Source organism: Argiope bruennichi, chromosome 1, assembly GCF_947563725.1.
Source record: "Argiope bruennichi chromosome 1, qqArgBrue1.1, whole genome shotgun sequence".
NCBI classification, from domain to species: domain Eukaryota; kingdom Metazoa; phylum Arthropoda; class Arachnida; order Araneae; family Araneidae; genus Argiope; species Argiope bruennichi.
In genome coordinates this window covers 125,376,546-125,404,526 of record NC_079151.1, presented here as the reverse complement: position 1 = coordinate 125,404,526, position 27,981 = coordinate 125,376,546, and the positions used below count along the sequence as shown (strand labels likewise).

The 27,981-nt window shown below is 32.0% G+C and overlaps 1 protein-coding gene across 1 annotated transcript; it reads right to left on the bottom strand.

Annotated features, from left to right (window-relative positions):
* Positions 1 to 6,056: 6,056 nt before the first annotated feature.
* On the bottom strand, positions 6,057 to 21,951 carry LOC129990898 (uncharacterized). The gene is made up of 3 exons (XM_056098192.1): positions 21,525 to 21,951; positions 21,223 to 21,435; positions 6,057 to 6,767 (listed from the first exon to the last, which is right to left on the bottom strand). Exons 1-3 carry the CDS (start codon positions 21,543 to 21,545, stop codon positions 6,213 to 6,215), a joined length of 789 nt encoding a protein of 262 aa, XP_055954167.1. The 5' UTR covers positions 21,546 to 21,951; the 3' UTR covers positions 6,057 to 6,212.
* Between the last annotated feature and the right edge of the window lie 6,030 nt (positions 21,952 to 27,981).

The following is a 27,981-nucleotide window of genomic DNA, read 5'->3' as shown; positions in this document are numbered from 1 at the left end:
GTGTTTATGCTCTGTGTGTTAGCGCTTTGTAGGCTAGACTGACCGCCAAACTAACTGACATAAACTTGATTATAAAATTTGGCACATATATACTTTGGAGGATAGAATGTGCACTTCTGAGTGATTTTTGAAATTTTAATTAAAAATGAATCAAAATTTTAGCGTTCCCCCAGATAACGTCCAATGCGCAAAAATGAATCTCACAAATCTATCCACTTCAAAATTAATTTTTTTAATAACTATACCATTTGTAGTCATTCAAGTTTTTAAATTTTTGTAATTTTTTTTAAAAATAGTTTTTTTTTTCCTGATTTTCAACACTAGATCATACTGTAACCCAGAAATTCAAACCATTTTCAATATTTCATTCATTCTGATTAACATCTCATAATTTTGCAAACTTATGACAAGCTTCCACCATGCTAAATCGTACTCATGATTCATTTTCATGCTTTATAGACTAGTTATGAATTTTCATATAAAAATGACGAAATCGGTATAGTAGATATTTTATCTAATGTTTATCCATGAGAAATTCCGTCAGAGCTAACTCCCCATCCCCTGAAAAATGTACAGTGAAATAGTATTTTCGATTTCCCTCGAAAATATGGAAGGGCAGAGGACCATTGATGACGTATCTAAAAGCTATGAGCTTTTTTATATATATATAGTAAAAATTAGTGGAATCGATACAATAGTTGGTTTTTGGAAAACTGGTTTTTAGAAATTTCAAATTATTTTGAATATCAGCTGATGGGAGAACAGCTAGTCGCCGATGGTAGCTAACTCATAATTATATTTTTTCAAAATGGATTCATTATTATGCTGAAATAAATAGATTTGAAATATTTTTCACCCTCCTGAAAATTACTAATTACTATTTTTAATTGAAATATCATATTTATCGTCAAAAAATTAATCAAAAATTAATGCTACTTAAAATTTTACTTAATATTTATTTATACTTAAAAAATTTTTAACTGTACAATTTTATTAAAATTGTACTTTAGGTAATGTTACTTCAATAATTTATACTCAGGACAAATCGTTCTATTTTAAAAATTGGGCTTCTGAATTTTCGAATTTAAGTAAACGCTGCGATATTCAAGAAAATAAATAAAATTACTGAGTTTTCTTTAAAATACGAAGGATTGAATTTTTCCCATTTTGGAACCGGCACACTCATAGAACACACTATTTCGTTCAGTATTGTTATTTCAGATATTTCAAATACGAATTTTTCTTTTCTTCGCTGGAAAAATACAAGAGATAAATAATTTAGCAAACATGCCAAAATCGATTTAAGTAATTTTAAATGAATTATAATAGTTATAGAAAAATGCAGTGAGCTTCATTAAATCTGAACTTCCGATACGAACTGAAATGAATTTTCAGTAAAAGAAATATGTCTCAAATTTTCTCTTTTGACACAAGTTAACTGTTACACCTTTACTAATAATAAAAAAGAATGTGAGTTGTGCTGTTCCACTAGGTATACCATTGGATTTCGAAAAATCAATTTTGGTAGATATATTTTCGACAGTTAGAATGTGAATCTTGGAATGCTTTTAAAAATTTTAGTAATTAATAATAATTAATAATTAATATTAAAAATTAATAATTAATACTAAAAATTAATAATATTTGTTTTTTTTTATAACCTCGGAAAATATTATAGCACAAAAGATTTTTTTCACCATTTTGAAATTCAAAAAATTATTTTTTCAGTTGTTTTTCCTGGTATTAATTTACTTGCCGTTAGGTTTTATTCTAATTTAATTTTAAATATGTTTTTAAAACTAAAGATGTTTTAAAACTCCAATTAATTTTAAAGATGGTTTTAAGTATTTTTAAAGACAATAGTTTAATTATTGTAATGAAACTCATATCGGCTTCATTGTTGCTATAAATATTTTTTTCTTTTGATAATGATCAACATATGAGGATTCGGTTTATTTTTCCATATGGAATGGAATATGAGTTTAAAACATGTTTTCAATAATTTTTTAAATTACATTTAAGGTTTAATTAAGTTAAGGTACAGTAAATTTTACTTTCTAAACAAGCAAAAAGCAAACGAACAAATAATGTCTGTACGTTTTTACAGAAAAAGACATTTTCTTATCGAAAAGTAAAATAAAATAGCATATGTTCAAGCGGTTTGCTTTTAATATTATTATTAAATTTTACAATTAAAAAGAATTTTATTTATTGCGTATAATTTTTTATTATTTTTCTATTTCTAATAGACAAGACTTTTTCTTGTTAGATACTTGGTTGAGTCTTAGTGCAAAATCACTTCTACTCAAATTGAATGCGAAAAAAGAAAAAGAAAAAAAAAATCATCAAGAATAAAAACATTTTGTATCAATATTAATGATGAAGTATTAAAAAAAATGCTTAAAAACATTTTGATGATGATAAGAACGATTTTTTCTAAACGAACTTCTACAAGCGATACTTTTAACATAAGATTTCTTGATAGTATAAAAAAAATTACTGTAAAAATTCGAAATATTTTTGTATTTATTTATAACTAGCCGCTTTTGGCGACCAGTCGGTTCTCCAATCTTAATGCACGTTAAAATTTTAATAATTAAATATTTTATGGAACTCCAATTTTAATTGCTTCTCCATTAAAATATTTTAATAGTCATATAATTCACTCATAATATTATAAAGGCCTTTAGCCATAACGTAATATGTATCTCTCTAATTTTCTGTTAGCTCCCGTAGAATTTATGCTTTAAATTAAAGTGGAAATGTTTAAACTGTAATAAATATAATAGTATATATATATATATATTTTACTGAAACGAAGCATTTTTTAAAAATATGAGTACTGAAAACAAAGTCTCTGAGTATTTAAACCTTGTGGGCACTAAAGAATATTTTTCTTAATTTATGTAATATCTCAAGAAGTTTTCAACAAAATTTTCTCAGATTCATCATGAACAGATCGATTAATTAACAATGTTTAGTGTTTGATTAACAGTGTTAATCAAGCACTAAAAAAAAAAAAAATAGAATCGTTTGAAATATCAAGCCTACAAACTGAAATCCATTCCGTATCCGTTGAAAATAGTTGTCAACAATCAGAACACAATGCGCATGCGTTAATTTTCAACGCCAATTATGGTAACGTAAATGAGTGAATTTTCTACTCCAGTTGGGGTAACGCTATGCAGATTAGAAATTTTTAATTTCCTTTATTCTGTTTTATTTTTTTTAAAGTACTTCAGAATGAATCTGAGAGATCGATTGATTAACAATGTTTAATTTTAAATGCATCAAACATTAATAAAATAAACAGAATCCTTTGAAATAATCTGGCGAAAATTTCTTAAGCCTATCCTCTTTAGCGTGGGAAAAAAAAACAACCCTGAAGCCTTACTCATTTGGCGGGGGGAGGGGGAGGGAAATGAAAAGATTTTTTTGGCGGGAAAGTTAGTTTTTAATTAATAATTAAAATTCTAATTAAAAATTTAAAAAAGGGACCCCAGGTGCACATTCTCGACCTCCAAGGTATGCATGTGCCAAATTTGGTAGCTGTAGGTCGAACGGTCTGGCCTGTAGAGCGGCAACACACACACACACACACACACACACACACACACACACACACACACACACACACACACACACACACACACACACACACACGCACACATTGAACTTTATATAAGTGTAGAAAAATACATAGTTAAATAATATATTATCAAAACAGTAATTCATAAAAAAACACGACTTGATTTACGTAAGAAGCAAACGAAGAATCTTACCTGTGAATTATGTGTTCTCTACCAAATGCTATAAGAATTCTTTTCTTTAATAATCATGTGTTCGAAGCATTGCATCAGAATATATACGAGGAGCAACTTTTACAAATCATTTCATTATCGAACCTAAATTAAATAAACGCGAAAGCAATGTTCCGAAACAAAACTTTAAATAACAGAATCTTAAAGAATTTCAATATTTTTCTTGAGGTATTCAGGGAAGAAAAGAGGCATTTGTATCTGATTTAAAAATAATTAAATTTGCGATTTCAAACCTAAAGAAATTGGGAAGCTTTATTTACCGAACTGAAACTACATATTTCCACTTCTCATTTGGAATTCGTTCAGCTCGCAGGTTCGCATAAACGCAGACGAAACTAGCAGCTTTAAAAATACACACAAGCATGTGTTCATTTTAGTTACTTTTGCAGTTCGTGATCATGGCGTCACGCTCAGAACATCTTTTGAAGTTCGTGTTTCGTTTGTGCAATCGGCATTCGCAAGTGAAATGTAGATACAGTGCAAACAAAGCTGAATGCCAAATGCTTTAGTAGAACATGCTTCGCGTGTTGATTTATAAAACATACAATTCTTTTAACCCTACATTTTGAAGTGATACATATTTGTATCGCTTGCACTTTTAATTATTTTGGATTACCAAATTAATTAATTTATTTACTCATTTTCTTATTATTAAATAATTGTTTTAAAAGAGAAAATTTTCTATATTCGTGTCCTTAATCTATGTTCAACACTTTTTCTAATGTATACTTTTCTTTTATTTTTTTAACTACTTAATTATTTAATTTAGGCAACGAAATCCTAGTAGTGATCACCTTTTGCGTTTGCGATCATATGTTTCAGAGTAACTTGTTAAGAATTAAATTTATCAATAATTAATTTGAATAGAAGTGGAATTATATAATTTTGATACCACTGGGGAAGGGCGAGGCCAGTTCGGATGATGTGGCCCATCTATCACTAAATCACCGAATTAGTGATAGATATATCAATAATGTGGGTTCGATTTACCTCCATTCGCGTGAAAGAAGGTGAGAGAGGTTAGGCCGTGATCAGCAAATGTTGCTGAAGTTTCCTTCATTGCCGTTTCGTTTTTCAATTTCTTCCTATACTCTGGTGGTGAAGATAATTCAATTCCTTCCGGATGCTAAGACAAGGCGGGGATAACCCCGGCCGAATTACTCCTTCTCTATTTCAACGTCCAAGCTATTCTAAATGACCGTCGTCGCGATAGCACAGAGGCAGGAACTAAGACTGATGTGAGTTCTAAAAGCCATAACCAGCAAGGATATAACGTCTTCCTTAGGATATACGTTCCTTCGGAAGTGGATACATCCGAGTAACTAGAACCAACCACCTTTCTTGAAGCTTCTAATCCCATATTTGAGGTGTACCTGGTGGGATGGACGAAGTGAGTAATTCTTTTTGATTACATATGGATTTTACAACACAATCCTTAACGATATGAACAAAGAATATAAAGTTTTAGAATACTACAGATTCTTATAAAAATATATTAAAACAATAATTTGTGATCATTCACTGACTTTAATTTGGGTAAATGCTATAATAAAGTTTTAATTGCTGCTGATTTGCTAAGGAATTGCTGATAAAAATACTGAATTAAAGTTTTTTTCATTTAAACATTTACGTATTTCTTTATTATATACTGTGTTGTGTTCACAAGCAAGATATTATTTTCAGTTCGCCTGTTTATTTTATATATTATGAATGGATTTTTAAATTTCAATGGTGGCTTTTATATCTCTTTAGTTTCTACAATCATTTTTTAAATTTCTTTTTTCTTGGAAATTACATTGAATAGACAAAGGAAAACAAATGTGATTCTCTACAAATGTGATTGTTTTTTTTGTTTTTTTGAGAAAGAGAAGTTGTTTTGTTTACGTCATCAAAGACACATTGTTTCTTCCAGGTAATTAACTCCCACTTCGCCATTCCCCTTTTCCTTTTTAAATACTTTTTAAGATATAGCACATTTCATTAACGCACTCGTCTCTATTCAAATAATACAACTTGCCAAAAATTTCCTACCGAAAACAGAAAAAGAACAAATAAGTTCGAATGTCGAATTGTTGAAAAGAAGAAAGAAATAACATACAAGAAATTATAATCAGATTACATTTTAAATATATATATATATATATAAGCAGCTGCGTGGCCGAAGAAACAAGACACTTTTCAATTTTTTAAACTCGATTTATTCTATCATGGGAAGCATATTATGTACAAGGCAGATTCGATGGTCAAAAGACGCGAATGGGACATTGGCAAATAGTTGTCCCGACGAGACAACTATTTACCATTGTCTCACTGCGGTCACGTGATGTTCCTGAGGTAGACATGACCTTCTGTTATACACAATAGTTGGGCTCTTCTGAATGCTGCTTAAGTTTAAACATCGACAAGATTCCACTTGAATTTAATTAAGGAATCTCTTTCGTACAACTTTCTGTCCGCTGTATGTTTGTAAGTTGATACATGCTTTTGACCACTGTGAGCATATCTTCCGGCTCCAGTATCCTTATCTGTTTTATAATACATGCCATAAGGGTAATGAACTGCTCTTCTAATTGCGTCTGCAGCCCTTTTTACATCTTGTTTGTCGGTATAATCAGGCGTGTAACAGCATATAACTCCTTTCTGGCTTTTATCATAGACCTCGCACACACCTTTCATGACAGTAGAACATTTTGCATCGAAAAGAACGCCATTTGTCACCAATTCTTCTACGAACTGCCAGGCATAGTCGTGTAGCGTCTTACCTGTTGATTCACATCTATGTACATTGTCCAGAAATAGAAGCCACTTTCCTATTTTATCATCATCAAGGCAGTTAATGTCGCCAGCTGGATGGGCAAAAATCCATCTCCTGCATTTTTCTTTTGAAGGTATTTCTAGTGGTGCGGGGTTGAAGAGATAATTTAAATTCCATTCGATATTCACCACCTAAAATAGAAATCAAGAAATATTAAAATAAACAAAATCACTATAGCAATTCTGTGTGACATATTCTATTGTTAAACATAATCATTTAACATTCGTTTATAAGAGATTTGAGAATTACTGAATAAGATCCTTGGATAAGATTTGTCTCCTATAAATAGACGATAAACTTTTTTCCGATCAATAAACATTAATTAAAACACGTGTTCTTTGATTTTTGCATCCTTTAACATCATAATGTTTATAGACTTAACGTTATTTGTAAACTGCGGCCTGCGAAAAATTAACGTGTAATATGCAACTACTGTACGTGGTCTCCCCAAACCTTTCTTGCATACTCTCTAACTTGTACTACTTGTGTGCTATTAACTCCTCAGAAATGAGAATGAGAAGCTCCAGCATGGTGGTTGGTTCTCCCCATCCTAATCGGTACAGAAATGGTGGGGATCGACCATCTCATATCAATGACAGAACGTGCTTCTCATGGGAAGGATTGTCCGTGGTCGGTGATGGCTCTTAGGAGTCAACCATAGTTCCCTACAGTGTTGCTCTCACTGCGGTGGGATCATTCAGATTTTTCTATGTGCCTTCGGGTGGGTTGGAGTAAGTGGTTATGATATGGTTGTGTGTTATTAATCACAGGCCATTGGCGAACAGTACATACGAAAGAGCCATTAGCATGCGGGTTTTTGAGACATTTTTGGTGATTAATCACTGATAAAGATACCAGAAGACCGAATGTGTATTTTGGATACATTTTCCCTAACCGATTAAAAACCAAAATTGAACATAGAACTACAGGAGAAGTCAGAAAATCACATTGCAATTTTCATATATTTCATTGCATTATCGGGTTTAATGTTTGTGAAAGTATAAATCAACAGATGGTCCCTTTTAAAATTAAAGAAAAAGATCTTTAGCAATATTAATTTTATCTAATATATAAAAATCTCATGTCACGGTGTTTGTGTTCGTATTCCTCTGAAACGGCTCGACCGATTTTCATGAAATTTTTTATGTGTATTTGGTAAGTATGAGAATAGGTCGTAAAGTATATTTCATAACACTAGGTAATTAGGGTGTTCCTATCCACGTTCACCGTACGCTGATGAGATCAACGCTTGCTTGAAATCATCGCCACTGTGATATCGTTGAAAAAGTCCAGCTAAAAATAAACACGCGCGTCCAAATGCTACAAGATCCATTTGCTGACACTTTCTCGAACCAATTGTTAGATATCGGCGATGGAAAAGTTGCTGTCTAATAAAATACTGGATGCATAAAATTGCCCACTAATTTCTGCACTATCGTTGATTCGCAAACTGCTCTCATTGACCGCATATTTCCCGATGTACGCACATAATACATAAAACATGCGTGGTTGGCAGAAAGAGCCATTTTGGGAGCAAAAAATGTGGACGTCAACGATTTAAACTTCAAGATACAGCAGTCGTTGCCAGGCGACTTGGTATCATACAAATTGATCGATACAGTTTGCGATGCTAACGAAGCTGTAAATTATCCAATAGAGTTTTTGAACTCACTGGATTTGCCAGGCATGTCACCACACCTTCTACGACTGAAAATTGGATCTCCGGTTATTTTACTTCGGAATTTGAACCCACCATAGCTATGCAATGATACGCGATTTGTCATTAAAAAACCGATGAAAAACGTTATCGAAGCCGACATTTTGAATGGCAAATTCCGAGCTGAAAATGTTTTGTTGCCACGAATTCCAATGATTTTCACAGACGTGCCTTGTTCTTCTTGCGTACAGCCGACCACCCCGCCACCACTGAACGTAGCAGTATCGACAGGATTTGTTGTGGCCGACTGCTATCTTGAGCATTATCCATCCTTGCATTGACCGATTTGTCAAACTGACATTCTCCTCGAGGTAATTGGCCACAAAGTGGTCAATGACTGTCCTTCTTCCTTATCTACAAAATCTCAAATAGTTGGTAAAAAACTGACAATTTTTGACATCATGACCTTCAGAGTTTTAAGATTACCTGGTACCATCAGTACTGGACTTAAGTCATTATTTATAATTTTCAGATTTTTTCTTAACTCCGAGAATTCAATGCATTCCTTTAAATAGTGGTAAACAGTACCGATTCCTCCACAAATGCATTTATTGTTCTGCATTCTTCCAAATCTTTGGAAATATGCAGGAAACCTCCCATGTCCTTATATAATTTGAATTATCAGTGGATGATATCTTCTTATTTTTATTTCTGGATTAGGAAGAAAATCGAAAGTTACTCTTCCGTTTTTGGACATATACCATCTGTCAAACCATTGCAGCTTTATTTCTTCTCCTAATTCCCATTTTAAGACACCATTTGATTTGGGGACAACCATATCAACACCCTCTTTCTGTGTCGCCAACTTTGCATATTGATCCGCCTTTTCATTACCATATATCCCAATATGGGCCTTAACCCAATTCAACTATATCCACTTGTTAGTTTTTACACTTTATATCTTTTCTTTTATCTTCCATATTTCCTTACTACAATTGTGAGATGATTGTAGGGCTTGTAGGACTGAAAGAGAATCTAAAAAAATTGAGCACTTCTGTCCGTCCTCCACCCTTTCACAATATTCAATGGCTATCTTTAAAGCTTGCACTTCTGCCTGGAAACTTGTGGCATGGTTCGATAATTTCACAAGACTTTTATCGATCTCTTTCCCATAGTAGTATACTACTATTGCAGCTCCTACTTTATTTTCATCTTTTGAACCATCTGTAAAATTTTCTATTCCATCCATATCTGGGATTTTAATTTGAAAACCGTGAATAAACCATTCTGCAGGATGTTGTTCGAATTTGTCAAAATACATCTCATAATCTTTTTTGCTGAAGCATTTGTTTCCTATTTTAACTTTATTACTAGAAGTTTTTATTTGAAATTTAGTGAAAATTTCCTTTGCTCTGAGGTCCATTGGCAAATTTCCCGTTATCACTTGAAGGGCTTCTGTAGAAATGGTACTATAAGCCCCAGACATAATGATAAGAGGGCGCCGTTGGATTAAATTTAATGTTTCTCTGATTTTCTTTAGATTTAGCCTATGCCCCCATGCTCCGTGCCCGAAAATAACAAATGGCTCAATGGCCCCAGCGTAGATTCTTCTTAGATGGTATTTCCTTTTTCCATAAAATTTATCCTCAACTGTCATTAGTTTATATGTTAATACATCCACTTTTTTCTTGACCTTATTAAAATGTGACGTAAATGTTAATTTACTGTCCTATGTAACTCCCAAGTATTTAATTTGATTTGACACATTTATATTGTTATTGCCCATTTTTATGTTAGGCGGATCTGTTAATTTTAAACGTTCTCCAAATGTAATAGGCATCTGAATTGTTTTCCTTTCATTAAACTCAAGTTTATGAATTTTGCCCCATTTTACTAGCCTATGAAATATTTGTTTTCCTTTAATTTCCAGTTCATCTTTTGTTCTTCCTGAGATTATTAGTAGCACATCATCGGCATACGCCTGCATAAAGCAGTTCACTGGAAGATTGATTTTAAATGCAGAATTCATAACCAAGTTCCAGAATAACGGTCCGCTGCACGAGCCCTGTGGCACTCCTCTATCCATTATAAATTCCCAATTATTCTCTCCATCTTGGTAAATACATTTCCTTTCATTTAAGTAATCTTTAATCAATTCAAAAAGATTGCTCCGGCAATTCATTTTTATAAGAGCATATAAAATGCTTTTCCTTCATACGGAATGAAATGCTCCAGCTACATCCAAAGATATAACTGTTGTTTTTAGTTTTTGATTCATCGCACCTTTTATTTTACTCCATAGTGCATTTTGGGCTGTTTAGTGGTTACATCTAAAACCATGTTGATCATGATGCAGTCTGTTTGTGCCGTTAACAAGTGCTGTACTCTTTGAGTTATCAGTTTATCCAAGATTTTACTTGCTGTTGTTAGCAAACAAATTGGTCTATAGGATTTAGGATCATCTAAGTCTCTATTAGTTTTAGGAATTAAAATCAGTTTTGCTACCTTCCACTGATTAGGGAACGCACCTAATTCTAGGCACTTGTTGTATAACTCTAAAAGTATGAGTGGATTCTTTCTGTTAATTTCAGCAAGCATCTCCATTGGGATGTTGTCTAATCCAGGTGTTTTCTTTTTGGCCATTTTATAAATCGTTGTTCTTATTTCATTTATTGTGAATATTTTATCTTTTTCTTTTGTTTCATATAACTCAATACTTTTCCTCATTTCACAGACGTGCCAATCGAATTCAAACACGTTCAATTTCCTATTAGATTCGCATTCGCAGTGACAATCAATATGTCGCAAGACCAAACGATGTCTGTTTGCGGCTTAGATGTGGGCACACCATGTTTTTCACACGTGGCATGATCTCGCATGGGCAAACTATCGAGCTTATTTGTGTTGGCTAAAGACGGACTGAGAAAAAATATCGTACACTCAATTGCTCTTCGAAATGAATATTGATTTTCTTTTTCATTTTTATACTTTAGGACAAAAAAATATATTACTTTCTTCACTTTACGTTTAACATTTAAGAGATCAAACAATGTATATGTTCGTTATGTTAATGAAATACATTGTATTGAGAAAATGAATAGTTGGTGTATTTTTGTTTTTATCGGCGATCATCGTCTACAGTGCTCCATTCCTCTTTCTCTCATAGATCCCAACCCCACACACTTACAATACATTCGTTAACAACCAAAATATTCAATAGAAATAATTTATAAGGCAGAACAACGTTTGCCGGGTCAGGTAGTTTTCATATAATACTTTAAATCTAATTTTAATAAATTTTTAAAAGTGCCATTGAATATATTTTAAATCAATTCTTTTAATCGTTTATTTACTGCATTTATACAGACACGCGTTGAAAAAATAATAAATAGATTTTTTTTTTTTTTTTTTTGCATGCATGTTATCATTGCTATAATCCAGACTAAAAATTTAAAAATGATATGCATACAGACGAATCAGTGCTAAAACATTATCAAATAACGATATTTTGGATTGGAGTTACAAATCTCCTTTATTACTACTATTATTCTATCATAATTCATTTGGTTGGGAAAAGCTTCAAGAGATCGGTAAATTAATATTAACTTTTTTAATTCACAATTAAATGGCAAAGTCGACATCCACATGGGTATGAAATTAGTTCAAACACAATAGACTTTATCTTAATAAGACATTCAGGCAGGGCAACCAGAAAAAGAGCCCCAAATGTAAATTGAAACGACAAAAAGAAGGAGGGGTGAATAAATATTTAATTTTAATTAAAGAAAAAAATATATATTCTGAATTTGATTGTTAGTATCGTTTATTCCCAAAGTTTGAACGATTTATGTGCAGTCGTTTTCTAGAATATTAAAGTTCTCTCTTGGGGTGATTATTTTAAGTTACCTTGTATAAGCTGAATTTTTTTGTTAAGTACAAAGAGTCGTGATGAGCCAGAATTAAATTCCAGATTTTCCACTGGGACATTTCAGATCAGGTCATCGGGTTTTGTACCAGGAATGGAGATTCCAGGTTCGAAACCCAACTCTACCAAAGCTCCATCTTATGTTTTCCCGAGTTTAATAATGTATTGAAGTTATGATTTATTCATTTTTTTTGTCTCATTTCTTAGACATGCCTTCATAAATTTTAGACATGCCTTCATAAAGCAATTTTTAAACTCATAGAGAGTTGGTTATGCAAATGTGATAAATAGGTAGGCTTCATGACATTTAAGATTCAAACGTCTTTCTTCTCTTTGGATGGTGCGAAAATCTAGAGATGTGTGTATCCTCTTCTTCATTTAACCACTTTTAAAACGTCAAGCTCTATCTCAGAAATAATTTTCCTGCTTTTTTAGAAATTGGATTTAAAAAAAAAAAAAAACCAAAAAGATAAACGATACCATAATTTGTACTGAATGAATGAAAATACTTGAATCATTGCGAACGGAACTGTAATGATTCAGGTTTTCAGCAGCATCTACTACAGAAAGATAAAGAGATGACTGGTACTTCCGTCTATAAACTGTAATGTCTTGATCTAGACTGATCAAATAACGAAGCAGAATTTCCAGACAATTCTTTATTTTACAGCCCTGTATATACGAAAGAACAACTTGTTCTAATCTTCGTTAAATAAATAGTTATTTACACCTGTAGTAGGAGACACAACAGTCAAAGTCGAAGGGTTTCTTGAAACTCAGTTGGTTCTCGGACTCCGAACTCGTGGGCGTAGTCCAACAGTCTGCATGCAATTCGTTTCTTCTCTTCTAATAAAAAAAATCTCCGCATTTTATTTCGCGTCAATCTCCGCCTCTTAATTTACATTGATCATTTGAGCTCTCTTTCGGGCAATCGGGGTTCAGCAATATGCTCTCTCAGCGGCGCCAGTCGGTCGTGGGAAGGTCCTTTGTGTGATGCACCTTTCTTAACTGACTACTCTGGAACACGGAGTTATCATAGTCCTTTCACAAAGAGAAACATTTAGCATCCAGATGTTTGGACACCCCTTTCTCTTTGAAGGTACTCGCAATATCTCTTGGACGAGGAATTCCCACATGTGGTCTTTCCCTGTAGTCGCTAATGAACAGATGCGATACCACCCAGGGTAAAAGATTTACCATCTGGCTATCTCGAGGAGTTTAGTAAGCAACAGCGAAGACACAGCTGGCTGTAAATGTCTTATCAGTACTGGGAAACGGGGAATGTTACAAAACGTATAACTAAACTTTGATGAATTAAGGGTTTGAATCTTGACTGCTTAGATCCTGGACTCAGTACTGTATGCATTTCAGACACGTAAAATAGGCATAAATTAATAAGTTCTCGAACCTAAATTTTAGAATGGCGACTCCAATACACACAAAAGAGAGTCTCAAATGGTGCAGTGTATCTATATTTCTGGGATTTCAAAGCTATCAGTGGTATAAGAAAATGAATGGCGCCGATGAATAATATTTTTTGTCCCGTTGTTACTTTGGTAGTATAAATGAAATAAATAGTCTATGTTTCGCATTTGTGCGTTCCCTAACCTCTTGACCTAAGAACTTACTTTTCCTAATTAGATGACATCCTGTTTGGGACATTTGTTTTTATTTTCATATCTACAATAATATGACATATCAGATATTGAAACGTTTTTAAGTGATTTTTGCATTTTAAATTAATTAATATTTTCACTTAATTGCAGATTTGAAATTAAAAATTCAATAATTCGTTTCGTGAGTCAGACTCGTCATTGTATAGGAAGAGGTTAACCCAATAATGTTCAGAATTCTATTCATATGAAAGTTGCATCTCACTTGCAAAATTGACCCATCCGTATTCAATTTTTTTTTTTTCTTCTTTTTATTTTTGCTTTACTATTTAAGAAGTTAATATATATTCCAATACATCCAATTTTCTCAGCTGGTAATTTTCTCCAATAGTGTGAGGTGTATCTACCTGATATCAGGTATGTAGAAATGGTAGACACACAAAATTGATACATTCCAAAAGTATCAGGTACACGGTATGAATCTCGGACTCGATAGATAATGTCAGGTACTCAGTTTCTTTTTGTCCATTTTTGGTCAAAAAAAATTATGTCGAACTGATACTTTGTAGATATATTTTTATACGAAACAAATTGGTCATTCTAACAATAATAGTAATCTATCTATACTTATAATAAAGCTCAATGTGTGTGTGTTGGCGCTCTACAGGCCAGACCGTTCGACCAACAGCTACGAAATTTGGCTCGTGTATACCTTGGAGGCGGGAATGTGCACCTCGGGGTTATTTTTTCGAATTTTTAATGAAAATTTTATTTATTTAAAAAATAAGCGAAATTTTAGCGTGTTTCTGCTATAACTTCCGAAAATATTACCGCACAAAAAAGATTTTTACATCAAGTTAAAGATAAAAAATTTATCTTTTAAATGATACCAATGTTTTAACCTTAAAATTAAATTTCTATTTTTAATTAATTTTTAAATAAATAATTTAACTATATTTTTCAACAATTTTTTTCGTACAAAATAAAAATAAAATTTAAGCTGCACGAGCAAGTTTCGCATTCATGGGGAAAAAATTAGCTTTTTTCAAAGTGTTGCCATCACATCGATTAAAGCTCCATTTAAAAATAAATTAAATCTTTTTGGAAATGAAATCTGCAAAAATATGATTTCCGTCACGTGTCTGTAGGAAATGAAACAAATATAAAATATTATTTTTTTCTAAAAAATAAATTCAAGAAACATTATTTTATGATCTTTTACACTCTCTATATTATTAATCCAATAAATCAGTTTTATTTTAAGGCAAGTTTTGTTTAATATGAACAGGATATCCATTCAAATCAGGGCCACACAGCTAATTTGTAAACCTTTAGTAAGACACAGATCTTCTAAAATGGTCTAAATGGAAAATGATTATATTTTATGTAACTTGATCCAATAAATACTCTAATATATAACGAATTTTTGATTTTACATAAAGCTTCTGCTGTGGAAATCACGTTAAACAAAATGCTCTTGAAACACTAATATTTGAAATAAAAAGAGTTAATTTCCAATCAACTAAATCAATCACTTAAACTGACTGATTTATGAAAATTTGAATATCACTATTCAATAAAAAAAGGATAATTTTAGATTTTCCATCGATCGTTTTAAAGAAAATACGCCAATCAGCGCGCAGGTTTCTCAAGATTAATTGGCCTAAGATTATGAAAATGTTGAGTTTTTCTAAATTTTTAACATTCAAAACTTCATAAATCAGTCTTAGTTAGTCGTGGAAAATAGAAACATTCATTCATTTATTTAAAATTTGGTGTGTCCAGAATATTTCTCTCTGCATAAAATTTAGACTTCATAATTTTTGAAATATATTTATAGGCCGGAACAAAATATTATTATTGATTTCATTTCAATCCTTTTGAAAGCAAAACTAAAAACTGAAATTTATGCTGAATCTGAGAAATTTTTGTTGAATTATTCTTTGAGATATTACGCAAATTATGAAAAATATTTTGTAGTTTACATAAGACTTAAATACCGAACGATTCTGTTTGCAGTACTGTGGTAAATTAACTTCACGAGAGGGCGCTCTGCGTTCTTCCGGTGATAGCCAGCAGTCGGAGGGCAGAGTTCAGAGTTAACTAAACGAGGGGAGAGAACGGACGTCCGCCGAGAAGGGTGCGACCGGAAACCGAGAAGCCGTGATACTCTGAGAAAGGGCCGAAACTGGAATTCTTGCGTTGAAGGATTCCTCTGAAAATGCCAGTGCACCACGCGTAGGTGGGAAAGATCCTTTGAACGACATCAACTGTCCATCTTCATGTAATATAAATTCCTTCTTCATCATTGAATTCCATTTGTAAAAACCATCTGAATCATCATTTGTTAATCAAGAATAAAAAGATTAAGCTAATTCAAGTGGACTGATGCATTAAAACCCATCACACCCACAACCATGGGGGCTCGAAGCCGGTGAACAGCAAATTTTAAAAGGTACTGTGTTACTTCTGTTTTATATTTAGTCTTTCATATTTCTGAAAATGAGTATCTTAAATAATTTAAAGAAGTGTGATTTAAAAATACTTGCCGAAGAACTCGGTGAAGCTGTGTCAGAAAATGCTAAAATTTTGGAACTTAAGAAATTAATTGAGAATTCTGATGTTTTTAAAACGGATCAAGAATTTGTCCGTGGCGTCATCAAATCGATCGTTGAGGATCGTACGGCTAAGGCAGTTACTGAACAATCCAAGTTAGAGATTGAAAGAATGAAATTGGCCCGACTCGAGAAGGAGATTGAGCTAGAAAAATTGAAAAAACAATCATTGCCTAGTGAGCGATCAAACGTGCCTTTTAGTGTTGAAAATTTAATAAGAAGTATTAAAACACTAACAATTTCTGTTCCTGATAAACCCGAGGCAATGCATTTGTTTTTTACTTCCTTAGAAAAGGCATTTATTATTAAAGAAGTTCCTGAAGACTTCCAAGCTGAGATATTAATTAATTTGCTAGGGGTTAAAGCTAATAATGTTTTAACGTATGCAACTGAGCAGGATTTGTCGGATTATGAAAAATTAAAAGAGTTATTTTTAGCTGAATTTCAGCCGACACCTCGAGAATGTCTTAGTAATTTTAAAAATGCTCAACGTTTACCAAACGAATCGCATGTTCAATTTGCATCGCAATTAACTGCAACATTTGATTACTATTGTCAGGTAAGAGAAGTAAAAAGAGATTTTAAAAAATTATTTGATCTAATTGTTGCTAATAAATTGTTCGAAACTTTGGATTTCAAAACTAAAGAATACATAGCTATTCGCGAAGGACAAACATGGTTTCCGCCAACTCAGTTAGGTCGCGAATGTGATTTATTTTTTTCATCTCGGGGTAAATTGTTATCTGAAGTCAGTAATTCTAATGTACATAGTAGTGAAACGAAAGCATCAAGGTTTCAAAAACAGGCAATGAAAAGTGAATCATTTCGTCGAAACAAAAATCAAAATGTTAAACCGGAAAGGATTTGTTATGTATGCGGGGGAAAGGGAGAAAGCTTTCATTTCGCTCGTAACTGTCCAAAACGATTTGAAAAATCTACAAATGAAAGTGAGACAAAAAACAAATTTGTTATATCGGGAATTGGAACTAAGCCAAAAAATATACTAGAATATATTGATATTTTTGTGGATGGAAAAAAAGTAAAATTTCTAAAAGATTCTGGAAGTGAACTTATAATTGTGAACAAATCATTTTTTCCTATCAAAAAAACAACGGGAAATATACAAGTTGAAACTTGTTTTGGAAATGAAATTACTGCTCAAACTGCAACCTTTTCATTTGCTTTTAATGAAGAATGTAAACCCGTTGAGATTGAGGCAGTTATAAGTGATCAATTAGTAATGGAGGGAATTTTCCCGCCAAAATGTCTGAGTCTTATTCAGAATAATGAATTGGTAAGCACCGAAAATAAACAGGTAGATGCATTGAGCAGGAATGCAGTGTGCATGGTCACCCGTTCCCAAAGCAAAATTACATCTAAGATCGCAACTGCACAAGAATCTGACGAACGTATGCAATTGTTGAAAACTCTGGTCGAGAAAGAACTCAAAGATGGACGTGAACTCATCGTTGTACCGGAAACGATGGAACTAGAGGTCATTCGCGGGACAGGTGTGAAAATGCGAAACAAAACGGACCTAAGGATCAAAGAAATCCTAGATCAAGAATTCTTGCACTCCATGATTCAAGAAAAAGAAACAATTCGTGAGGAGGCCAAAGCAAATATCTTCAAAATTCAAGAAGAGAACCGACGGCAATATAATAAACATCGTAGAATTGCCCCACTCTATAAAATAAACGACTTGGTAGTTATTAAAAGAACACAGTTAGGAGGAGGTCTGAAGCTAAGACCTAAGTTTCTTGGACCTTACAAAGTGGTCAAGATAAAGCCACATGATCGTTACGACGTAGCAGAAGTAGGATCTCATGAAGGGCCTGAGGCAACTTCCACTTCAGCTGATCACATGAAGCCCTGGACTGATGCAATTGCAAATTGAGATCAATACATTTCTTTTTTTCATCATCACCCTTTTTTGTTTTTTTTATTTCTATCCTTTGTCTTCAATGTCCTCTCTGTTTTTTTTTTTTTTTTTCTCCTTCATTTGTGTGTTTCAGAGTTCGGAGGACCTCACATGTCGATGGCCGAGCGATGTGGTAAATTAACTTCACGAGAGGGCGCTCTGCGTTCTTCCGGTGATAGCCAGCAGTCGGAGGGCAGAGTTCAGAGTTAACTAGACGAGGGGAGAGAACGGACGTCCGCCGAGAAGGGTGCGACCGGAAACCGAGAAGCCGTGATACTCTGAGAAAGGGCCGAAACTGGAATTCTTGCGTTGAAGGATTCCTCTGAAAATGCCAGTGCACCACGCGTAGGTGGGAAAGATCCTTTGAACGACATCAACTGTCCATCTTCATATAATATAAATTCCTTCTTCATCATTGAATTCCATTTGTAAAAACCATCTGAATCATCATTTGTTAATCAAGAATAAAAAGATTAAGCTAATTCAAGTGGACTGATGCATTAAAACCCATCACACCCACAGTACTCATATTCAATAATAATAATAATAAATAAATAACAACAAAAATGATAAATAAAATAAAACGCTTGGTTTCATTAAAAATATCTTTGCATTAATTGCAATTTCAGCATTTCCACTTTAAATTAAAGTTGAAGTTTTACCGGAAATGACAACAAATTAGCAAAATATATATAGTAAATTGAACGAAACGATCTAAACAACAGTATAAATTTGGTATGACTATCAAAATTTGAAGATTAAAAATGTTTTGTTTGAGAAGCTATTAAGAGACAAGGTACTTAAAATATTTAATTGAAAATTGTAGTGAGCGGTAATACTGGTGAACCGGCTGGTCGCCAAAGGCGGCTAGTATTACAATAAATTAAAAACAATTAAAATTAAACATTGAGCATGAATATAATTTTCAGAATACAATGATTTAACCAGCGGAAGTGGTCACCACAAAACTTTCTTACATACTCTCTAATAAAGGCATTGTACCAGAGAATGCTTTGCATGGTTGACAGTAATTACGAAATATTAACATTTGGCGTGAAGTTAGCGTTTAATGAATCTATCGTGTCATCCTTGGTGAATTATTTGGCGATAAATCCCTGGCATGTGGGTAATAGCATCCGAAAATCGAATTTGTTCTTTATAAACGTTTTTCTCAATCGATTGAAGCAAAAGTGTGACACAAAACTACTCTTGTAGTAACAAAATCCTATGCCAAATTTGGTATGTTTGTCATTGCCTTTTTGAATTATCGCATTTACATGCTTCTGAAAGTACAGATCGACAGACAGCTGATCCCTTGTTGGGCTTGGATCAAAATTTGGTCTGCATTAGGGATGCTAAACTTATGTACCGAATCTTATCCATCTAGCTCTCTTTGTATTGTAATTATCTTGTTAACTTATATTCGAAAAACTGGACAAACAGATTTCCTCTGAACAGATTTTGCTCAAAATTTATAAACATCTACAAAGTTGGTGGAAAGACTGTATACAAAATTTCATCCACCTAGCTCAAAACGTTTTTGAATTATTTTTGTCACAAACAGACAAATATTCTCCAAAAGTGTATTTTTCGAATTCAGGGTAGTCTAAAACGTGGAGATTCGAGAAAATTTCGAGTTAATTTTTTTTTGTTGTTGATTACTATACTTTTTTTATACTATGTATACGAATAAGTAAAAAAAGTTTGGAGAGGAAACTGTAATATTTTTAAATATAAATACATAGATATTTAAAAACCGAATGAAGATTAATCTCTGGTTAATCAATCTTTTATATATTATAAAAATACTTCCTTTTTAATGTTTTAAAAACAAAGAATAAAACTGAAATAGCCAGCCATAGTAATCTGAGTAGAAATAACATTTTTTAAAAAGTTAATATCAGTTTATAGATAGTATTTAATACGTATAGCAGAAAAGATCTCAATTAACAGCTGTATCAGATACAAGAGTATAAGATAAAAATATTAATCACAATAATATATAATTTTTTAATATCAATTTGTATAAGATGCAGTAAAATCAGATATCAATCCAACCTTTAGCCATATTAATTTAAAAAAAAAAAATTTTTGAGGCAATGCAAGGAATTTGAAAATAATTTTCATTATTGATATTTTACTGCATTTTAAAATCTAGTAATATGTACATATATCGACAGGAAAGAATTCTTGTCGTAGATCAAATAGTTGGTAAAAAGCCATTTAAAAAAATGGCAGTTTACCAACTTTTTGATAATTTTGCTAAGCAAAAAATTAATAAACAATAAATAAATAAATAAAAAATAATAATAATAATTCTGAAATTAATTTTGTTACAATTGCCTTTATCTCAGTATTCTTATAATAATAAAAAGAATTTATTAAAATATATAGTGTAAATTAAGATGGACGTTAACAGGTTAAAACATTTATACACCTTTGTTTTCCCATTGCTACATTACATTAATAAGAAAAGAAAAACGAGTATATATGCATCAATGTTTATGAAGATAATCAGAAACTTTATATAGGTTCATTGTTAATATAGTTACGTACTGAAAGCTTTTAATTTTATTATGATGCAAATTGGCATGATGACAATAACATGAATCTATAAGCCACATTATCATACATTTAATTCTACATAGCCTTAATTTTTGCAGTTATTAGTCGTTTTAAGAAATTAATTACTGGCTCATTGAGGATTTTCATTTTTGTTTTGTTTTTTCTTTCTACAATCCGCAAAAGTAATTTATTTCATCTGAATTTTACATTTGAAAAATATTAGAATATTTTGAAATACAAAATACATTTCAAATTAAGAATGAAAAAAAAAAAATTAAGACAGCAATTACCTGCTGTTGTGGATAATCGTTATTCCTTGAGAACGTTTCGTGCATTGCTGAAATTTCTTTCGGACTAACCTCTGCAATTTCATCTACCACATCGTCATGTTTAAGTACCGAGTCAAAATCCTGGTCATTTCTAAAAAACTGAGACTGAACCGGAAGAAAATCTATTATAGCTTCAGTTTCCCTTTCATCTAAAGGCCAAGAATCCTTAAAAGTCTAAAAACATAAAGCAAACATGATTATTTAAAATAATAGCAAACACTAAAGGTGCATAAATTTCAACAAAGCCATGTAAACAGATTTACCTGAGTTTGAGAATCGTCCATTTTTGTTTTAATCGTGACGAAGAACCAACTTCTGGAGACCTTATTGTATGTCTATAATAAAATCGTCTGCAGCGTGTAGAATATTGCTTTTTGTGAATATATTTTCTTATTGGCTACAGTTTGTTCTATCCTATCTTTAGTAAAAACTTAATTGACTCAAGGAATTCTGAATCTTATCTAGAATATTTGATACGCCTGTTTCATTTATAAACATTTCTGACATAAATTTATCTTTTCATAATATATCTTGCCTAACATGTCCTAATACATCATAATTTAGTAATCAATTGCAGAGTTAAAGGTAAAGATCTTAACCAAATAAAAAGGTATCTTAAATCCAGTTAAACCCTATCTGCAATTAAATGCGTTGGAAGAAACGTGTAGAAACATGCCCCTGAGTGAAGAGACCTGAAACGTCCAAAGTATTCCTACTGAATGAATAACCACTTTTCAGCTGGCTAGACGGAGAATTGTAGGGAGGGAAAGAAGAGGGGTTATCTGTGACGTCATTTTCCAGGAAGTGTCCATTCACATTTTCCTCAGGTGCAAAAAGGATTTGAGGAGGGGTCGAGGACAATCAATGCAGAGAAACATCTGTCAAAATTCAGCATAGTCTGAGGTAAACAAAGAAGGTTTAAAAGGATTATTTCGTGGCTATATTACGTATCGAGGTTAAATTTTCATAATTCATTTAATACTTGACTGAATTTAGTGCTGAATTTAGAGAGGAAAGCTGAAGTCCCCAAAATGAGTTATTGTTCAAAGGTAAATTCGGAGCTGACGAGGACATAACTAAACTTTGAGTTATCCAAAAATTAGAATTAATAAAAACGGACAAAAAAAAAGTACAGCAAAAGAGAAAGAACATTTTTTAAAATTAAAAATGACAGTAAAGATTTAATTTAAATACTTAACACTTTTAGAGCAAATAATATATAATTAATGAAAAAAAAAAACGTTACTTTTAGCAGAAAAAAAATTTAATATTTATAATTTTTAAAATAATAATTGCAGCAAATAATTAAATGATTGAACTGTATTGATTCGAATTCGACCTTCATAAAATCTCCGAATTATTCAAAAATATGAAAGTATTCAAAGTATTCAAAATTTTTTAAGATTATTATTATTATTTAAATTCTATATGCAAGAGTCATGTCCTCGAGGCAACAAAGGATCTTGAAAATTATTCCCTATATACTCGAGAAGGGCGAGCGTGGTTAAATGGGAAAAAAAAAGGGGGGGGGGGGAAGTGAATTTTTTTTTTTTTTTTTTTTTTTTTTTTGAACTCCGAATTAAGTAGATAAATTTTAAGGAATTTGAGCCTCTGATTCAAAACATCATATATAATTACGATTTAGGCTTGATTTGTCTATCTTTCTTCCATTTTTGAAATTTAATTTATATAGCAATGATAACATTCACGCAAAAATATTGAATATTGATCAATCCACCATAACGCGGCATTAGAATATTTTTACAGATATTATTAGTTTTGTATAAAATATTATAATACACAAAATCTTTCCATTGTCTAAAGTCCTCCTTTGTTATGTTTTTAAGTAAAATTAGAATATCAGTTGAATCAGACGATTTTTTAAAATCATCGATAGTTAATTTTCGTCATAAGTTATTAATACTTGTTATATTAGCCCTGCAAATATTGTTCCTAATTGTTGAAGTAACAGTCGTCGTTTGAGCGATTGATTCAAATAGATATATTAAAAAAGAAATTAAAAAATAGTTATAGAGTTGTTAAAAATGTAAAAAAGGAAATTTTTGTTATTTTCTAATTAATTGAATATTTTACTAAATATTGTACTTTGAAAAATTGGCAACATTCTTTCTTGTGTCTTATATAATAAATGTATAAGATTTTATTGAATTCAGTCTCCAGTTGTTCAAGAAATGTTGAACATACATATATAACCACAATGATTTTCATTTATATTAAAATTATAGCAACTCATTTGTGTATAAACGTAATAAGTAAGACACTGAAAAGTATTGCTGTAAAATGTAATTAAAAGTATTTTTAAAGATTTCTTAAAATTAGAAAAAAGAAATATTGTACAGAAGTGAAAATGCTTTAACTGAAAATTTAATTTATTGAATTCTAAAGTGACACGAAATGACTTTTGTATAATAAAATACAAAATCTAAGAAAAATGCAAAAAACGTGATCAATTTTTAAAATAAATAATTAAAAATGTGAACATTTTTCTTAGCATTTGAGTAATAACCTAAGAAAAAAGTCGTTCACACAAAATTTCTTTACTCTTGCCTTGTCGCTTAATATCATTAGAAGAAATATGCTTCGCCTTCGAATAATTTTGAATGTTTTTTTTTTTTTTTTTTTTTTTTTTTTTTATATCAAGCATGCGGAATAGTGCATTTTATAGATAATATTATTCTATAAACATTATCAAAAATAAATTCGAGTTAAAGGCGATATTTTAATACTATCTTAATCGAAAATTGTAGGGACCAGAAAATTGATTGGAATTACCGACTAACTGAAATTGAAATTGTTCTATTTAGCCAAATGCAATTGTAATTATATTTATTGGTTATATATATACTGTTGCGGAACCAACTGTCATTAACTAGGCGGTAACCAACAGCTCTTTCTTTTAGTTGAGGGTTTGGATTTAAAAAAAAAAAAAATTGGTTTAAATGCAAAATGTTTTTGTTTTTTTCTGATGGTATTAAACTACATTCAAATGTACTATATATTTACAAAATAAATAAATAAATACAGTTTATTTTCTTCTATCTCACTTTTATCGTTCTTTGAAAACCCAAGTTGAGGATTGGTATTTCTTTTGGAAACTTCCCATTTAGTTTTGTAGATAAAAGAGGCGAAAAAAAAAAAAAAATGCTTTATTTACAAGAGAAAAAAAAAACTCTGAAAGGGGGGAAAAAATACAATCCTTTAAAATTTTTATGTAATCCAAATTCATTTTGTGTTACTTTATGCAAATAGAACTTTTTGCTCAAATAAGATTTGCAATATTAAAAATCGCAAGCTTATCCTGGCTCTTTCAAGCTATTAAATGAATATGGTCACAAAAATATTTTGAATTTACATGAACATATATTTTTACATTTTATTTTTATGAAGCGACTGTTTCGAATTTTGATATCATTGTACAAATATCGGTACATTTCAATTAAAAAAATACTTATTATATAGAAGCTTATCAAATTAGAAATAATTTAATACGAAGGTATATAAAATTATTTCTTATTAATAATGATTATAAATATATAAAATGTATGAAAGTTTATAAGTCGTAAAAAGTAAGAGAAACGACAAATATCTGATGTATAAGATGCAAACTTAATCAATCTATTCAGTATTTTGTTAATTAGAAATTAGATTATTTGTAAAATATGTAAATTATTAAATGGTAAAGATTTTTTAAAATTTTATTTCATATGTATAACGAAAAGCAAGCGTGAGTTGTCTTCCCGAAGCCTTCTCTCATATTCGCTAAGAAATCTTGCGTCTTGGAACAGGCCGCGGTGAACTGGTGGTACGGTCTTGACCTTGGAACTAGAGGGTTTCAGGTACAAAACCCGATTCCACCGAAAAACCGCCGTGTAAGCGGGTCTGGTGCACTTAAAATTCGCCAGGGCCAAACCTCCTCCCATTGGTATGTTGTGTATGGTGAGGGGGTATCAGCTCAGGGGCCATCTCGTCATCTGACAGTAGTTCAAAAATACGAGGTCCGTCCCAAAATAGCTCTAGAGTTGCTTTCAAAACGTGACATTAATATAACTAAAACAAAAGCATCTCTGAATAAGTCCAGGTGCTCGGACTTTAATTTTCAGATTACCTCACTTAAGAATTTTGCGCTTCGTAGTTTAGTAAAGAATACTGAATATCAGATTTGGGCACTGATTTTTCGATCGAATCCAGAAACTGACACAGAACTAATATCTTAACAACAAAGCACGTACAGAATTTTGTTTATTTAAGTAAATTACTTTTTGAATTATCTGGTGTTTACATTCTTACTAAAAATATAACAATAAACGGCTAATCTTAAGACGGTTACGATTCCAAATTTGATAAGGATTATACATGATAAAACTGCGTATAATATTCCGTTTTTGAGTTATCGCGTTTACATGGATACGATGTCGTGATAGCCTGGTTAGTAGGACGTTGGATTCGCGTCCCTTGGATTGCGAATTCGAACCCGGCGGCCGAAGACTCTCTGTGTGTGGTGGCTGGCGCACCTATAAATCTGTCGTGGTCGCAAAGTCCTCCATGTCGAGAGTAATACCACTGGAGGTACTGGATCAAAGGTGATCGTTCTCTGATTCAGGTCTAAATTACGATCTGTGAATGAAATGCATGAATGAAGTCCGCCGCGCAAAAAGAGTTGTGAGGTGTGTGTAGGTAAGTCGTACTCTTGGCCCTGGATGGCGCTACTGAAAAAAACAAGAGACGCACTTTTGGCTTAAAATCACTGACGTCTAAAGTCAGTGGGCTCGTCTATGACAAGTGCCATTAGAAACAACTTGAATGAGAAAGTGGAGAAAGACAGATGATCATCTTTTGATAGATGTCATTCAAAATTTGATAAAGATCAACACTTTAAATGCTTAAACTGTGTATTAAATTTCATTTATCCCAGTAATTGCATATTTGAGTTACAGTGCTTATATTGTCAAAAGTGCAAATAGACAGGCGTTCAACTTCTTGAAGACTTTGGTTCAAATTTTGAAACGAATCTACCTTTCAAATGAGAGATCTACTATGTATCAAATTTTATTATCTATATTTTTACATCTTGTACTAATTTGTATTCACTTGTATTCATACAATAAGATAAGTTTCATGTGAAAATACTTCGTTTAAAACTTGATAAAAATCTACAAAATTGATGTAAAGGCCATACACCAAATTTCAGCTGTCTTGCTCAAAGCGTTGCTGAAATGTCTAGTGTTCACAGACAGATAGAGGTAATTCCAAAAATGTGCTTTTGAGACTCCAAGTGGTGTGAGACCAGTAAATATGCCAAATTTTCGAGTTCATTTACAATATTTTCTACTTGTATGAGAAAGTGATGAAGGTAAGTGTGTTTAAGGATGTACAAATAAAATTCCTTCAATCCTTAAGTTGAAACCTCAATACTAGATTACTGCGATACTAGAATATTTGGCAATTAAAAAGTAAAACACCTCTTTCTGAGCATTTGTGGTTTTCAACTTTAAACATTTAATGTCGCGATTGTTTCCGTTTCGCCAAGTCAATTGGCGATACAGATGTTTGTTAAGTAAGGTTTGCATTCAATCAGTTACAATATATTCAATAAGACCACGCATGCGCAAATACTGTGCAGTAGTAAGTACTTGTACGGTCGAGACAAGTGTTTATTTTGCGATAGTGTCCGCTCTACTAGCGCATGCGCAATCTTCCTGCTGCGTAAGCGTGATCTTACTGGAATCTCATAACTGGCAGAGAGTAAACCCATTTTTAGTTATAGAAAATCCATCTAAATTTGAAAGACCGTCTACCTCTTTTTTTAAAAAAAATCTTAACAGTTTTTTTAAAATTTCATTTGATTAGTCACATGCAATAGGAATAAATTTACTTTTACTATAGACTTCCGTACTTCTTGAAATTAACAGAGACTCTTTGATGAATGATTGCATTTCAGTTTTTTTCTTGTACATTCATAAACTTTCTTGTGCATTATTTAAGGGATTAATCCTCTCAATCGTCGTATGAAATTGTGGATCTTGGACAAGATCGTGAATAACATGAGCACTCAGATTTTTATTTTCGGAGTCCCACATTTGGGAATTAAATGTTTTATAATAAAGAAACCGGTACTCAATTGCATGATATTTTTGATCAATAGCAATAAAATACCGCACTTAGACATGAATTTAATGTTTTTCAGAATCCAGCACGGCGACTTTTTAAGCTATTAATAGCTGGAAAATGATAAACATGCAGATGTCAGAAAATCGAATGTCTTTGAAGCTGTTCCCCCCCCCTCGATGGATTGAAACAAAAATTTGGGATGAATCCACATTTGAGTCACAAGATCATATACAGAATTTCATAATAAAGCCATTGCATTTTGAGTTAATGTGTTTGCATGCATGCAAACGTACAGACCGACAGACAATGAACCTCATAATAGATTTGGTTCCAAACTCGTAATAGATACCTATATTAGATGCTTAACTTGTGGGCCAAATTTTATTTATCTCTTCACGTTTTCTAGTTACAATGTTCCCTTGTGATTGTACAGGCGAGAAGCCAGACTACCTTTGAATGGATTTCGTCCAAACATTGAAAAAATTTAAAAATTTTTGGTGTTAAGTCCATAGACCAAATTTCATTCATCTAGCTCAAAGCGTTTTTGTATTACCGTGTTCCCAGACAGACATTCCAAAAACGCGTTTTTTT

Coding starts and splice junctions, on each gene's coding strand:
- LOC129990898 (XM_056098192.1), bottom strand. CDS start 21,545: ATGGACGATTCTCAAACTCAG. Junction 21,436..21,524: donor TGGACGATTCTCAAACTCAG/GTAAATCTGTTT, acceptor TTATGTTTTTAG/ACTTTTAAGGATTCTTGGCC. Junction 6,768..21,222: donor ACGATTATCCACAACAGCAG/GTAATTGCTGTC, acceptor TTTCTATTTTAG/GTGGTGAATATCGAATGGAA.